Source organism: Trachemys scripta, chromosome 3, assembly GCF_013100865.1.
Source record: "Trachemys scripta elegans isolate TJP31775 chromosome 3, CAS_Tse_1.0, whole genome shotgun sequence".
Taxonomy (NCBI): Eukaryota; Metazoa; Chordata; order Testudines; family Emydidae; genus Trachemys; species Trachemys scripta.
Window position 1 is genome coordinate 5,502,040 of NC_048300.1, and position 17,150 is coordinate 5,519,189.

The following is a 17,150-nucleotide window of genomic DNA, read 5'->3' on the forward strand; positions in this document are numbered from 1 at the left end:
CGTAGGTCTCCTGACACCCACTCCTTTTCCCTACATGCTCTACACTGCTTGTCTTTGCCTTGGTGCTGCCTGCCCTGTACGTCTGTGCATAAAGGCCTTTGGTTTTCAGTGTTGGCAATCCCCTTTCACTCAGCACTACATGTGTTTATTTTGAAACCAATGCTTTAGAGGATCAGGGCTATTTTCTTACACATCTTTTGTAATGAGTTTTTAATTATGTGGACTAGAAGTGCCCGTGTGACATCACAGACCACCAAAATGCAAGACACGTGTCTGCAGGAGAGATCCACTAGAAAGAGGGTACGCATCTTTCTCATTTCCCTTCCCAGGAAGAATCTCATTAGCTTTATTTGGTGTGATGTTTTGTTTGGACTCTTCTGTCTGAGAAAGGTTACACTCATTTTATTCATGCTTTGAGGGTGCTGCTATCGTTCTTCTGTTCTGAAGCAGTTCCCATTCTGAATTCTAGCTCAGTCTTAAATCTATAGACATGCCATGGAACTAAATATGGCCAATAGTGATCAATTTCAGGAGGTCTGATGGCCATTAAGATATATTTAACTAAATTCATGGGGCCAGATACTTCTCTGATGTAATTGCATTGCCTTCCACTTGGCCTCCTCTCTGTAAACTATAGTCTGTTTAGTGTGACAAATATCATGTGAGTCTGGCGGAGCTCTCCCCTATTTAAAATACTCTTTCTTTTCTCTCCCTGTGCTTTATACTCAAGTGCAAGGTCAGCAAAGATCTCCCAGGTTTTGCAACCTTCTGTAATCTCCAGTTGGACCTCAGTCCTTCCTTAGGGTTATTACATGTATTAGGGTAGCACCTAGTGGCTCCAACCACATTGATAGCCCCTTTGTGGTAGGCCCTGTACAAACACACAGTAAGAAACAGCCCTTTCCTTAAAGAGCCTGCAATCTAAATAGATTGAGTGACCTGCCCGGAGCCACGCACAGAGCTGGTTGCAGTGCTGAGAAATCAACGCAGGTTTCCTGAGCCCCAGTTCAGTCCTTTTAACCACACAACCATCCTTACAATGAATGCAAAGTGACTCATTTTAGAGAGACAGTCTAGAACTGGCCGGAGGTTGATTCTAGCAGCGAGCTGCTTCCAGACTGGACAAAGGGCATGGGAAGATGTCACTTTCGGTGAAGCTTCTTCAGGAGGAGCAGAAATAGGGCACTTGTGGCTCCAGTGGATTGGAGGAGACCTGCACGACTAGAGGCCACGCTCTGCTGCTGTGCAAAGAGAAGACGCGGGCCCCAGGGAAGGAATCCAAGCTCGCGCCTCGGTTGTAGTCACTTTTTATTAAGGTTTGTTATTATAAAAATAGATCATAATGTTGCTGCGTATTTGTCCATTTACACTCTGGGAGAGAGACATTATCCATGGGCAGAAACCGGTTCAGAGCACAGATCCTTGGGCTAAGGCCTTGGAGACACTGAATGAATCCTCTCTAGAGTAAATGCACATCAGAGTGACAGGATAAAGTCTATGGCATCATAAGCAATGAACAGTGGTGGTAGATCTAGTGAAAAATCTGTGACTGCTATATATCCAGAGATCTCTTGTGTGAAAGAAAGAAAGAAAAAAAGAAAGAAAGAAAGAAAATGATTCTCTCCCATTACCACCTTCCAACTTAACTGAGGAAATCACTCACTCAAGGCACAGGGTCAATGAATGTCCAGATCTCATTCACTTGTGCATTAAAAAGTCATTGTCTCTTTTTATTGCCTGGGCTTGTTTCAAACACAGTCTCTTCCTCTCCAGAGGCGCCTCTTTGAATGCAGTTGTGCTTTTAGGTTCTGTTTCATTTTCGAAGTTGCCGGTGTTTGATCCAAAACTCTCCCTCTCTCCGATGATTCATTGCAAGCTCTAGGAAGATGAGGCGGGGATAGAAAGTCCATGTATGTTATTTAGGGTTTCTTGAGGTTTGCCTACGGGACTGGAAGGTTTTCTGTCCACAACTGCAGCAAGGGAAAGAAAGAGAAGCAAGTAGGTTGGCATACTCCTAATGCATTGACTGTAACACTTCTGTTTGTTTCATTACGTGGCATCAGACTAAGGGCTTGTCTATACTTACCGCGCTGGTTCGGCGGCAGGAAATCGAACTCAGAAGTGCTCCCCGTCGACTCCGGTAATCCTGCTCGCCGCGAGGAGTACGCGGAGTCGACGGGGGAGCCTGCCTGCCGGGTCTGGACGGGGGTAAGTTCGAACTAAGGTATGTCGACTTCAGCTACGTTATTCACGTAGCTGAAGTTGCGTACCTTAGTTCGATTTGGGGGTTTAGTGTAGACCAAGCCTGAGGCTAGGTCTACACTACCCGCCTGAATCGGCGGGTAGAAATCGACCTCTCGGGGATCGATTTATCGCATCCCATTGGGACGCGACAATCGATCCCCGAATCGACGCTCTTACTCCACCAGCGGAGGTGGGAGTAAGCGCCGTCGACAGGAAGCCGCAGAGGTCGATTTTGCCGCCGTCCTCACAGCGGGGTAAGTCGGCTGCGATACGTCGAATTCAGCTACGCTATTCACGTAGCTGAATTTGCGTATCTTAAATCGACTCCCCCCTGTAGTGTAGATGTAGCCTGAGACTTCATATGGAACCTGATTAGTTTCGCTTTATACTGGCAGTATGTTTGCTCACCTATGGCCCAAAGAATCTGCCATGTCAATTTCACATTCACACACTGGTTGATCAATAGTTGCTAGTCATTTCTTTTAAAAATCCTCTAAGAACCTTTCCCTTTCCCTGCAAGCCAGGGAGACATTTTCTGCCCTGAACCAGTGACAAGTCTCCTCCCAAGACCTTTAGTAGACTCATAATTTCACTTGCACTAACTGAAGCCTCCGGGCTTGAAATAACCCACCTTCCAAGGCATAGCCCATCTGAAAGAAAAGAGCAAGTCCCCCATCTGGCTGCCAATGGATGGCTGATCAATTCCTGTTTCGCAAGCGAGTGGGAAATACACGATCGGGTGCACTGAATGAAGCCTGTTCCTGTTTTAATCCTGGTTTCTGACTAGTCATCTTCCCGGTTGATGGTTGTAAACATCCACCTCGGAGATTTGGCTCAACCCCAGGGACATACGCGCTTTAGCGCCTGCTCTGCTATTGTGTGTGTGTGTGTGTGTGTGTGTGTGTGTGTGTGTTAGGGTGACCAGATGTCCCGATTTTATAGGGACAGTCCCTATTTTAGGGTCTTTTTCTTAAATAGGCTCCTATAACCCCCCCACCCTCTGTCCCGATTTTGGAAGGGCCCCCAAGTTTGTTAGAAATGCAGTGACTATGTCAGTGACCGGTCGCTGTCTCCTCTCTCCCGCCCCTCAGTCTTAAGCGACTGCTGCCTCTCTGCCTAGGAAGACACAATTATGTTAGAAGCAAATGAGTTATTTTTCCACCTCCGATGGAGGAACCGCCGGCAAAGATTGGGCGGGGGGGGGGCTTTGCTTCTTGTCGTTTATGGTCCTTTATGGGGGTCCCTTCCTGGTTGCGCGCTGTACTTGTGGCGTGGGGAAGATGTATGTTAAATCCCCTTCAGTTCCCCTCTCCCCGCACACATCTGTATTCGATAGAGGGCCGAAAGCTTCACACCCAACGCGCCTGCAGCGCTTGGCTTCTCGCAGGGCTGGGGGCACGCCAGAGCCCGGCCCGTCTGGAGGGACGAGAGGGGATTTGCCTTTTTTTTTTTTTCCAAACTGTGGCATGTTCCCCCTCCCGGCACAAGCTTGTTTTAATTCGCTTCGATCTCGCGCACCGCGGAGGCTTGGACTCCACTTTCGCTCCGCGGTGCGAGGGTCCCACCGGCTGTGCTGAGACGTGCAACTCAATGCAAGCCACAAGACACATTCCCTTCCTAACGGGCCCTGGGCTAGATATCAAATACCCCCTTCAGGGCAGGGCAGCAGAGCCCGATCGGCCGCTGGGCTACCACAATCTGCTGCTGCTTTCCTGGGGGCGGGGGGGCGGAAGGGGGGTCTTTTTTGCAAAACGCATCCATTTTCCAGACTCAATCTGGCTGAAACAAGCAAGATCGGGCCCCAAGCGTTTGCGGCCAGTCCTGGACGGAGCTACGCCGCCTTCTCGGGGAGTCCTACAGGTGACAGGGCCGACCCCAGAGGCAGGTATGTATCGAAAGACAGAGAGAAAGAAAGAAAGAACCCGAATCGCAGGTGTAAACCAGGGGATATTGCTGTCAGGCCCTCGCCTTCCCTGGCTTTAAGCGCCCCTTGCGATGTATGCGCTCGCTAAAGCGACTTTCCACGCATAAGGCGAGCGGGATCGGGCCCTAAATCAACCCCGTGGTTAGCGTTTGCGAAGGCCTGGCATGGCATCTAGTTTAGACGCTCACGGTGGAGGCGCTGCGTTTCCTTTGGTTTAAGGCAACGTTTGGGTTGGTTTGACCAGTATTTATTCCCCCAAGCGCTGTGCAGCCCCCAGACGGATCGATCCCTCCAAGAAATTGACCCCACCCTCGCTGATGTGGGGGGCTTGTGCAGTCCGATTTCAATAGACATCGATGATCTCTCCCAGGGTATGAAATGAGAATGGTCGGAAAACAGCCTGGAAATGGGACCGCAGACTTGTAATTGGGGGAGGAGATGTCAAAATGGGTAACATTGATTGTAATGGTGCTTCTTTAACCTCCCAGTGGCTCTGGGATGCACCTAACAGGTTTAGGAGCGGCTTTGACCATGGATGGTTCCTATTTCTGGAATGGGAACAAAATAAATACACAGGCAATAAGAACCTGCACAAATGTAAGTGGGTCTTTTACAAACAGCAAATCTGTAGGTTCTGAATAAGATTTATTAATCCGTGTATGGGAAATTCCCGCGCGTTAATTGTGATCAACTCATACTTCTCTCCTCCTTTTCCTGTTTCTACAGGGCCGGAGGTGCCCAGATCTTTCACTATTCCTTCCGGTCCCTGGCAGAGCTTCCCAGGCCTTCGAGTTGCTGGGGTTTCATTATGATCAAATAAAAGGTTTAATTAAATACAGTAATGGTCAAATTGTCCAAGGTGCTGAGCACTCACTGATTATTATTATGATAGAAAATCTGTCCATAAATAAATCTATCTACTTCCTTTTCAATTACTGCTTTTGATTTGTTTTACGTTTCCAAGCGGATCAGCCAGACAAAGTACCAGGTTTGGTACGATTACAGCGGCGCTATATAAGGGTAAAATGAAACTTTCTTGGTCGCAGCTAGCTTGAGAATATACGAAATATACTAGCTGCATGCGCGCTGTTTAGATGAGTGAATTTTGTTTGCTGGATAGCAGTTAAGTGGGGTGGGGGAGGAGGGTTGAGTGTCAGAGACTGTGTGTGTCTACCTGGACACATCTCAGTTGAGTCAATCATTACTTATCCAGTAAAATAACTTACATGAGATATAGGAAGTTATTGCAGGGATGTTTTTTATACTCTCCGTTCTGAGGTGTTTAAAGAGTTTGTCATACTTTTTATTAAAATTGAAGGATTCTCTCTCTCTCTCTCTCTCTCTCTCACACACACACACACACACACACACACACACTGTATTTTGATAAACAATACATTAGATAGATAGATAGATAGATAGATAGATAGATAGATAGATAGATAGATAGATACCAAAAAATTAGTCAAACTAGAAAGGGCAAAGATACTTAAAATTCTTTCTTTCTTTCTTTTTCAAAAATCCTTTTATGGCTATTAATCGTTATCCCTTATTGTACACAATCACTCATTATTAACGATAATAATGAGGTTGTAACTCTCAGAAGGCTACATTAGTTAGGCAAAAATGGTTAAGGGTCGTACATTAAAACAGGAATACATACATTAGCTGATAACTGGAAAATGAATTGCAAATGTGAAAAAAGACGAGACATTTTAATGTACAAGGCAACAAAGCGCAAAGAATAGAAGCGGAACAGATGCGTTAGCATTTTTAACTGAAACCACATATCAAAGAAATAAAACGTCCCAAAATGGACCGATGTGATTAATAGAAGAAAAAATGTTCAACATTAAAAAATATACTACGGTATAGAGACGTGTTCCAATCAGAAACATGTGATCGCTTATTATACTCCTATGGTATATTACTTTAAATACTCCCTGAGGGGGGAAAAATAACTAGTATAAGCGATTTATAATGTTAGTCATTTTCATTGAAAGAGTGTGTCTTTCTTAGATCTCGATTATCCACCAGCACTTCGGCAAGATTTATGGTCAGCGGTATCCAGTAAAAATACTTACTTAATATGGCTAAAATTATTATTACTAAAAACGAATGTCTTTAATGCTCAACCTCTGTCACTTCGCTGTATTTATTATATGATACAGCATATCACTGGGACATTTCTTTTCTGTTTCATTGCCTACAATGCACACTCTAGGCGCAGATAATTACCTCTAAGAAAGAAATCTTTGTCTTAAAGAATTAAAAGCTGGATTTTTGCCCCAGATCGTTCTGCTTCCTCTGAGATTTCCATCTCACATGATTGAACATTAAGAGGAAAGAATGGTTTCCACGTTGAATCTTTGTGTTTTTACTGGTAACAAATATGAAGTATGTTTGAGCGCAAGGGCTGTACGATTCTGAACTAGCAGATATTTTAGCAAGGACAAAATCTGAAATGATTGTAGGTGCCCCTTGAGTGGGGGGAACCTTCTTAATGTATTTTCAGGTTTCCATAAAAATGTAGAAGTGCTAGGACTTAAACAACCTTTTAAACTTAGCACTTGCATTTAAAAGTAACAAGCAGAATGTGACTGTTAGGAGTCTGTACACTGCAGTGACTATCAGCCAGCACCTAAAAGGGTTTTATTTGATAGGAAAGGATCCTAACTCACAGCTTCAAAATTATCCTAGTGCTAGCGCGTTTTACTTATAATTTGTTTCCTACCAAATATTGGCTCCCACTCAACGCTGCCCAGCTCCAGCTAAGCGCATGAAACGGCTCATTATACCTATTTGTCATTTTTTTTTAACGTGAATAAAAAGGAAAGAGCAGGTCATTCCTCCACATCGTCTTTGAGCTTTCCACCCTCCAAAATACTAAAATCCAAGGGCCGATCCAACTCTAGCTGAAGTCAATGGAAAGATACGAAAACTGCTGGGCCGGGCCTCCAATGGGCACAACTGAGAAATGAAAAATCTGATGGTTTAGGGCCCGATCCTGCATTTATGAACTAGTATAGAACTCAATTTCCGAGGCAAAGAGAGAGAGAGAGAGAGAGAGAGAGCGGCTATTCTCTTCCACAGGCTAATTGTATCTATTCATTTTAAAAGTTCTATATTACATGTAATTTTACAAATTCTAGATAAACACATGTGCGTGAAATACAATTATATATGTGTGTGTTTTATTTATATATATATATATATATATATATATATATATAAGAAATGCCTGTTATACATATATATATATATATATACACACACACATCAGTATGTTATTTTATAGGTATATAGTGTAATACACAATTATATATATGTGTGTGTAATATATATATATATAAACAGGCATTTCTATTATAGCTATATATATCTATATTACACACACACATATATAATTGTGTATTACACTATATAGCTATAATAAAAATGCCTGTTATATTTATATATCTAATATATACAAACAGACATATTCCATTACAGCTATATAGTGTAATAGACAATATATATACATATATTAAACGTAGTCATGTTCTATTATAGCTATATGAGATATATATTCTGAGGATGTTATATAACTATGCAAACAAAGAGCATTTTGAATAAACATGGGAATGTCCATATAGCTATATATATTACACGCGTATATGTATATGGAACAAAATATTATTTGGATATTATTCATTATATTATATTTTATATATAAGAGATCAATCTGTGTCTGTCCAGGGATTGATTTACTGATATCACTGCTCTACACAGCAGTCCATTCCGGGGCCGGTATATAACTACTCAAGCACAGAGCATTTTTGTAAAGCGTGGGAATGTTCCATAGAGCTGTATGTATCTTACAGGCACGTCTCTCTCTAGATGCTGTTCTGTAGCTACACAATGCGTGTAAGGGAACAGCCCGCTCCCAGGGTTTCTGAAGGGCTCTGTGGAGTTGCTGGACTTGCAGCGCAGAACCCTGGTCTCAGTCAGTCACTGCAGGGACAGACACACTCTGTTCTCCTGCGGGAGGGAAGTGGCAGCGGATATTCTGCCACCTGTGTGGCTGGGAGAGGAAAGTGGCTGGTGCAAAACGACCCCAGCCGGCGTCTCTCCACAGGCCCCTCGGCGAGCAAAGGCTGCGGGGCGGGGAGGCTGGCCCGGCAGTGCAGAAGCGAAGGATCAAGTGCTCAGGTCACCAGGCAGGTCACTAAGATTTCCCTCCCTCCCTCCCTCCCTCTCCACCCGGCCTGGGGGTGACTCCGCATCCCCCGCGCTCCTGGGCTCTCTAGCCCCCTTACCTTCTCGGGCGGGATGCTTGAAGGCCATGGCGGTGCCCAGCTCTCCTCCGGGGAGCGTCACTCCGGGCCCGTGGTGAGCCAGGGGGCTGCTTTGCGCCTGCCAGTGGTGCCCGGGGGTGATGTAGCCCGCCCCGGAGCCAGCATAAACTCCGTGCTGGTTGGAAGAGGGGTAGGCGCAGGCTGGGAGGAAGCTGCCGACGGTGGAAAGGCCAGGGGCAGGCTGCGGAGAGAAGGGGAGAGAGGCTGTTACAGGAATTACAGACAACCCGGATTCTGCTGGGGGCCGAGGCCGGAATGGGATCGGAAGGTGACTTGCCCCCTGGAAGGTTACACATCTGCCTCTCAGTGGATACAGCCCCTACCTCTGCGATCACGGCATGGCATTGGGGGAGGTCTAGGTTGGATATTAGGAAACACTATTTCACTAGGAGAGTGGTGAAGCACTGGAATGCGTTTCCTAGGGAGGTGGTGGAATCTCCTTCCTTAGAGGTTTTTAAGGCCCGGCTTGACAAAGCCCTGGCTGGGATGACTTAGTTGGGGATGGTCCTGCTTTGAGCAGGGGGTTGGACTAGATGACCTGGTGAGGTCTCTTCCAACCCTGATATTCTATGATTCTATGATTGCCGAGCACCGGGGGTGGCAAAAGATTTGTGCATCGCCTGCTTCGGTTCATCTTTTTCTTTTTACGGAGTAACAGGCGTGGAGACAGAAATCAGCCCCTTTCCACCATGCGATTCCACGGATCGTTTGGATTCGATTTCTTTGACTACCCGAGGGAACGGGAAGGCGGGGACAGAAAATGGGGGAAATGTTGAATTACAACGACAACAAAACCTAAGGAAATCTCCAGCTGGGGCTATGAAAATATTGATGCAATTACAATGGAGATATTCAATGCATCAGACAGTGGGGGGGATACACACGCCTACGTATGCCCGTGTAAACACACACCGATTCTGAGCTGAGGTGATACAAAAAATTGTTCAACCAAAATTGATTCCTTTTAAGGCATCTACGTCTGTGTTTATGCTCTGGTGTATGCCACCGTACTCACACAATCTGGTGTCTTAAATGTAAAGTTATGAATTGCACACTCATTTTCACAGCCTCGGCTCGCGATCTGTTTACATGTGTGTGCGTGGACCCGTATGTGCACACGCACACAATCGGATGCTTTAAATGCATCAGTTTTAGTTGCACAAACATTTTCCCAATTCGAATTCACAATCTTCCTTCAAGGGGTGATCCCAAAATCTCTCCCCCTACCCCTCCCTTTCTCTCTCTCACACACACCATTTTCTTCACGGCTATTCCCCCTCAAACTGCAAACGCCTGACTGGAAGATGTTACCTGAGGGTACTTAATGTCCGCTTCTATTGCAGCTTTATCAATCCCATTGACTGCCTGGGCGGGAGGGAAGGCCGTTCTGTTCACACTGGGCCAGTCTTCCATTTTGGGGGGGTAGGCAGACCCCTCTGTCCCAGCCAGAGGCCCTGGGATGGGAACAGATCGCAGGAGATGTACTCATCCGCATTCAGACCCTCCCTAGAACCATCCCAACCTAGCCACCCGCCTCGCTGTCCTATCCCATGACCCGGGATCTCTAAGCGCTGTGAAAAGCCGCGCAGGGCTCCGATCCTGCTCCGGGGTGAAGCCAACAAGGAGATCAGCATCGAGTCAGGTTTTGTTTTGTTTTCGTTCAGAAACTGCCCGAGGGCAGGTTGGTCACTGGCTAAAATCGCACTGTCTAGGAGGCATTTTCAACACGGGCCAATTGCTGGAGTTTTGTATGAGAAGCATTCAAAATTGCGATCGATAAAGATCCTGGCCTTTAATATAAAACTCTGATGTCCCTATTTAAACAGCGTCGTCCAGAGGCTACAGACAGAATCCAGTTTTCAGACTGAAAATTCTTTCTGGCTCCAGAATGTGCCTGAATCCGAAGCGAATACGCATTCGGGAGCCTGCTGTATAAACGTGACAATCGCTCACGCAGGCGTTAGCAGGACCCCGGGGCAGTAGGTTAGCGTCTCAAATTCGTCTCCCTGCTTAGGAAAACTGTGTACGAAGTAAAAAAAGACTGGGGGGGGGTCATAAAACACGAACTCTGATGGCCTAAATTATGACCAGCTTTGCTTACAATTCAGCTAAACACATTCTCCTCCCCCAAAAGTCTGTCTGTTTCACTAGGAAACTTTTAGGCTTTCTTATAATTTAAATTTTATATCGTTTTATAATTCCCAGACAGAAACGCATGCGGGTGATTTATTTACCTTTGGCGTTTGAAAGGATCAAAGGAGGGCATTTCCCCAAACGATGTGAGCAGAACAAAAGTGGAACCGGGTATTAATTGATTCAATTCGGGTTTGTATAAATAAAGCGTGACAGAGAAATCTAAAAAACCCTGACCACGATCCAATTTGCCAGCCAAGATCTGCCTGGTATCGTGTTTATAGTAATCATTTGTTTTGATCACTACTGAAGGATGCATTCTAGCTAGTGTGACAATTACAATATATTTGTTATTTTCTAATCAAGAAGGAGGGTAGAAGAAAGTTCTTTTAAAAATGCTAAGAGGGCAGGAAAATTTCTGACAAGGAACCAGATGAATGTCTGAGACGTTTGCTTAGATCTGGCAAAAGGACATCGAGATATGAATTTGCTGGGGTTGGTTTTTTGGAGCGGGGTGAGTGGAATTCGGAGCTCGGGATGTGTGGCTGGCAATCTCTCATCCCCACGAAAATATTTTCCACATTTTTCATAAAAAGTTCAAGATGTCGGTTGTTTTGCTCCAGCTGGCCCATCAGATCCGCCCTAAATGCACGGGGGTTATTTATGCAGCCCGTCTAGAGATTGTTTCGCCCGGGTTTATTATATACGTTTTAAAGTGATTTTTCAAAAGCCACGCGTGATTGTAGGTGCCTACGTTTCTGGGTGCCCGAAAAGGGGGAAAGCGCTGAGCACCCACCTGCTAAAAAAAAACCAAGCGCCCCAATATGCGGGCACCCCAAACCATGAGTCTCTGAGGGCCCCTGCCAGGTAGAAAAAAACCAACCCACCAAACCCAGCGCCCATTGCAGTGCCGGTGGGCGAAGCTGCGCTCGCTGACCTGTTTGCTCCATGAAGGTTCGGATACCTAGGATGTTGCTGACTGAATGCGCCGAGGGCCAGGATCTGGGGATACTGACATGTCCAGCGGTGACCGGCACGCCCGGATGGTGACCCATTTTGGTCCCAGAGGAGGCCATGGGGTTGGGGTAGGGGTACTGGTAAATGTGGTTATAAGGCAGCGTTGGCTGCGGGGGAGGCTGCTTGGTGCTATCGTAGGGCTGGGAGAGGTTCCCGATTTTGTTCCTTAAAATCCTGCTGATGGAGCTGACGGAGGGCACGTTGTACTTGTCACACACCCCGTCCGCCAGCAGCCGGTCCCGGATCTCCCACGCGAAGATCCCCGGGTCGCCTTGCTTGTAGTCTCGGATGTGCTTGACCACGTTGGGGGTGGTGACCCGCGGCTTGCTCCCGCCGATGGCTCCGGGTAGGATGGAGCCCGTCTCGTTGTAGCGGGCCAAGATTTTACTCACGCAGCCGTGAGAGACCCGCAGCTGGCGACTGATGTCGCAGGGTCGGATCCCGAGCTGGGCCAACTCCACGATCCTCAAGCGGATGGCGTTGGGCAGGGGTCTCCCGTTGACAAAGACGCCTCCCAGCTGGTTCACTTCGCCGTAGGTTTGCTCTAGCGAAGGGGGGGGGACGGGTTAGCACCGCAAGATTTAAACAGGGGCAAGGGAAATGGAGAGATTCTGCCTGTCTAACCCCGGCACGGTACATGGAAAGCCCCGGCTCACCCCAAGCAGCCCCGCGCCCTACAGAAGAGACGCCCTGGATCCCGCAAAGGAACGCCTGGGCCGTGTCGGGGAAAGGACGCGACGCGGAGTATTGTGATGATTATTATCCCTTATGCCCGTGCCTGGGGGGTGGAGGGCGAGTGGAGGCTGCGCCCGAGGCCTCCCTGCGTGGGAATGGGGGTGCGCTTCCCCCGGTTGGGGTTTTGAATCCCATTCCTCGGGATAAGCAAAGCGAAACTGCGCGCCCGAAGCCCAGCCTGGCCGCTTCTCCTTCCCCTCTTCCCACACCCCACCCCACTCGCAGAAATCAAACCCACCCGCAGCGCCTTACCCATCGCCCGCAAAGAGACGCGCGCCTTGCGCGATCAGCTGCTCGCTCGCCCCGCCGGAGGCTCCGTCTTCCCCGGGGCAGGCGCGGATGCATAGAGGGGGGCTGCCTGCGAGCAGCAGCCAGGCTCCCCAGGAGACAGGGCGGGCTGCCCTTGCTCCGGGCCCCCGTCTCTCTGCTGCTCCCGGAACACTTTCAAAGGCGGCCGGGGACTCACGCCCAAAGTGATCTTCATCCGATCGGGGGGAAATTAGCCCGTCCAGGAGCCTGCCGTTTGCTCAGATCAATTTGACGTGTCTTCCACGTCAATCTCGGTGGTCACGCCGGAGTTGGCATTTCATTGGTTCCCGGCCTTGCGAACGGGCAGAGGGCTGCTGCTTCTGCGGGACTTTTCCCCCTTTCCGCCCTCCTCTCCCTCAACTACTCCTGAAACAACAGGGCGAGCGACACAGATGTCTGGAGCGGGGCTCTGTTGCCCAAGGCTGGATTCACTCCCCTCCCCTCCCCTCCCCCCCAGCTGGGACGGGAATCGTTTTGCTAAGGAGCATGGGGGGAGGGGGGAAGAAGGTGTTTGCAGCCGATTTCTTTAAACATCGGGTGACCCTGAGGAATTACACCCAGTTCATTTTTAGCCTCACCGAGGGGCCGATCCTCTAAAACCAGCAGGCGCCTCTCCATCAATAGCGTTTGGGGATCAAGCCCCACAGTGTATGTCACCTGTCCGCACCCAGCTCACGCCGTCCTCACTCAGGCACAACTCCCAGGGACTGAACTGGTTTTGCCTGCGTGAGCAGTGTAGACACAGGACCTGTACAAAATAAAGCCGCACAGACATTTACAGTCTAAATCCCATTATCACCTGCGGCGAGGAAGGTCGTTTTGAAACATCAGTTCAGTAGAATGGAGACATTTTTGGGTTGAAAATAGTCTGTCGAAGTAGTGAGGTCTAATGCTGTCTGGCCCACGGTGCACTTAAATCCATTTGGGGAAGCTGGAACTCTCAAGGAAGAGTTCTGTGTTGTGTGTTCATAATGGAATCAGAAACCCTTTGAGATCGTTAGGTAACATTTTTAATTGTTCAGAATGCAAACTGAACACTGTCTTTTATTTTATTGTACTTAAAAATATTCATAACAACATGGTAGGAAGGTTTGGCTATGGGGCAGTGGCTATGGGTAAATGATTTTCCAAAAAGATCTATCCACAGATTACCATTTTCCATCCAGCCTTTCCAAGTTCAGAAGAAACGCAGAGCCTATTAGGCGAGCAGATTTCTCTTCAATACCAAAGTCAAATCTCCAAACGCTGATTAATTACTACGCTGGTTTCAAAGTCTGTTTCGCGGCTGTTTCGTTCGCATTGGAAAGGGCTTGCAAACGCAAACAGAATCCGGATCTATGAATCTTTTTCAGTATGGTTCTTAGGAGCACTTATGACTTTTAAGCCAATAAATCCCGTTTGACTCCGAATATAGCTAGGAGAACCAGCTGGTAGGTAATAGAAGAGTTTCGGGACGGTCTAAATCCATAATTCCACGGGACCCAAACACACGTTTAGCGACCTGTTTACTCCTCCGCTGCGCTTTTAATAGGGCCACTATCGAAACAGCAAGTGACGATTGTCAGGTACTGTGTGTAACAGAGGCAGTTATTTTGCCGGCAAAGGCTCACAGATGGAAAAGATCAGAACGGAGCAAGATAACAGCCTTTCTCTGACCCTTTTACCTTGACTTGCTTGACCAAAAAGAATCGTTAGCTAGTAAGCAGCATATATTAATATGTCAATTAATACGAAGCGGAGTAATAAATTACGAATGCACGATCGGGGCTTTCAGATCAATGGGGGACGGGGGGAACCCCACGGCGCGCAAATAAAGAAAATATAATCTTTGTATCGATCTAGACATCGCGCGTCTAGGGCAATGAACCGCGTGGAGAAAGAACGGATAACGCCACATTGTTATCACTGACACGATGGAGTAGGTGTATATTCCCCCCTAGATAAATAAAACGTCGTGTGGACACAGATTGTTAGAGTCAATATCGGCCAGTGGAACCCCATGCCGGGTTGAGATGAAAAGTGGAGGAAATTAATCAGAACAGGACGAAATAAACTAAAGCCGCCAATCATGTTTTGGTTAAACGGAATTTTAATTCAATTGACTTCAATGTAAACATTTAATGCAAGGGTTTGAACGTCAGAATCTCATTCGCAAAGTGTTTCGCTTCCCGGAGTAGTTTTAGGCAGGACGTTGTTTTTCACAGCCTCTGGAGTGGCCAATCGAAAGAGTAAGGTCCAGCAAATCTAATCAGAGGGTTTGAGAAAGAGAACCTTTCCCTCTGACTTATTTTAATGACTACGCCATTAATCTCTCGGGTCATGTCTGAGGGCAGCTCACAGTAGAACGGACCATTTTATTCAGACTTGGTACAGCTCTCTGGTCAGTGTTTTCTTCTTCACACGGGGCGCAAATCCTTTTCTTTCGCATGAACGCTATTTGGCGCCTGAGTTTATAATGACCCTCTCTCTCCTAAAATGATAGATTACAATCGGGGATGCGTAAAGCGGATTTTCACGATAGAAGAACACATACTTGAAAATGATCAGGGCCTTATCGCCAACGAATCGATTATTGACTTGCCCCAAGGAAGGACGACGAACTGTCCGATTGGCAATATATTTCGGGGTTTAGTACATTTCCCACTAAAAAGACAGATGTTAAGCCGTTAGCATTTTGAAAGTAGCAAATGGTCATTTATTACAAGACGAAACATAATAATACTTGCATTTTTCTGGTGGGAGTGGGGCGGGGGGAGATTTTGCTTATAGCAGGGAGCAGCGTCTGAGGCCACACAAAATACCACTGCGGAAAAGCTAACCTTTTGTCTCCCTCTGTTGGAAATTTGTGATAGTTCAGCCCACCGAAGGGAGCGATTTTACAGGGGTTTGGGGCAGCGCTTTTGTCCGGAGATTTACCTAATGGGAAGGTAAAGAAGCCAAACGAACCCGCTGAGGTGAAACACTCCATTGAGTTTGTCAAGTAGGCAAAGACTCGGGAAGAAGGCAGGGGATGGCTCGTTTGAAGAATACATTATACAATAAAAATCAACTAATACAATAACCATAATAACTGTGAGATGCCACATAACGCAGCTATTTCAGGGATAGCAAAGGGCTGTGTGGGAGAGACGGAACCAGCCGAAGCGTGCTGGGCTCGGAGATTGACACGAATTTACCACTGAAGAAAGCCTTGAAACGGTTTCACGCAGAAATGCGTGTTAGTCTCTAAGGTGCCCCAAGGACTCCTGGTTGGTTTTGCTGATACAGACTAACAGGGCTGCCGCTCTGAAACCAGCTAGGGAAAGTGGTTCTCAACAGGACGGAACCGAGCGAAGGCCGATCCGGTTCACTCCCCTTCGGAAATGGTACAGGAATCTGGGTATATTCTTCCGAAGGAGAGAGGAATTGACTGCTGACATTACTATTGCTTTGATCCGGGTTTGGGCAAGGAAATCAGGGACCTTACACCCCAATAACAGTGCAAAACACGGAAGTGACTTTCTAGGAAGAGCATAGTTTAGAGAACACCTCTCCGCTGGAAATTGTAATTTTGTCCCGGACAGGAAAGATGACAGTGAAGGTGAAAGGCAGGAGAGAGATACCGGGAAAATAAGCAGCGACAATGGAGACATGATATGGATGAGTCTAGGAGCTAGTCCCGCTCTCCTTCCCCGGGCCTACAGTGGCAGTTTGTTATTGCGTGGTAAAAGTTTCTCAGGATCGGGGCCTCTGCTGCTCGGGCCAGATGCGGGAGGCTGTGCGTGTTCCAACCTCTCCTCGTTTCAAAGAGCAAAAGTGGGTTTGTGGGATTTATAAACTCCTGCCTACGGGCACTTACCCAGTGTATCCCCGGGGGCAACCCTAGCGCATAGACTTTGCTTTGCTTTTGCCAGAACCTGGGAATGGGCGACAGCGGATGGATCACTGGATGATTCCCTGTTCTGGTCACTCCCTCTGGGGCACCTGGCTTTGGCCACTGTGGGAAGACAGGACACTGGGCTGGATGGACCTTTGGTCTGACCCAGTATGGCCGTTCTTATGTTCTTTTTAATCCTTTCTTTCTGGCCAGCGCAGGGGTATTACCAAGAGAAATCTCAATGTCAACGGAAGCTCCCGGTTGTTTTTATAAGGCTGGTTCTTATATGGGTGGGGGTCTGAGGGGGGAATCAGAAGGCAAAGCTAAGGGACAGGGGGTGAGCGAGGCTGAGTCGCTGGGGAAACCTTCTGCTCACGTCTCCCTCCCCACCCCCACAAAGCGGAGGCGAGTACAGCACTTAAACCCAGGCGGCTTTAAACCTAGTGAACCTGTCGGATCCCCTCCCCTCCCATGCGAAAACGGGGCCCGTCTCAACCAAAACGTCTGGAGCCAGGCGCTGCAAAACCCCTCTCCAATCGCTAGCTGCAGGGCTGGTTTCAGCTAAAGAGTTTTAAATTGGTTAAAGGCTACCTAG

The 17,150-nt window shown here is 47.5% G+C and overlaps 1 protein-coding gene across 1 annotated transcript; it reads right to left on the minus strand.

Moving 5' to 3' along the window:
- Window positions 1–1,303: 1,303 nt before the first annotated feature.
- On the minus strand, window positions 1,304–12,968 carry PAX1 (paired box 1). Its single transcript, XM_034766940.1, has 5 exons — window positions 12,643–12,968; window positions 11,576–12,199; window positions 9,817–9,959; window positions 8,467–8,686; window positions 1,304–1,970 (listed from the first exon to the last, which is right to left on the minus strand). The coding sequence occupies exons 1-5, from the start codon at window positions 12,644–12,646 to the stop codon at window positions 1,879–1,881; spliced, it is 1,083 nt and encodes a 360-aa protein (XP_034622831.1). The 5' UTR covers window positions 12,647–12,968; the 3' UTR covers window positions 1,304–1,878.
- Between the last annotated feature and the right edge of the window lie 4,182 nt (window positions 12,969–17,150).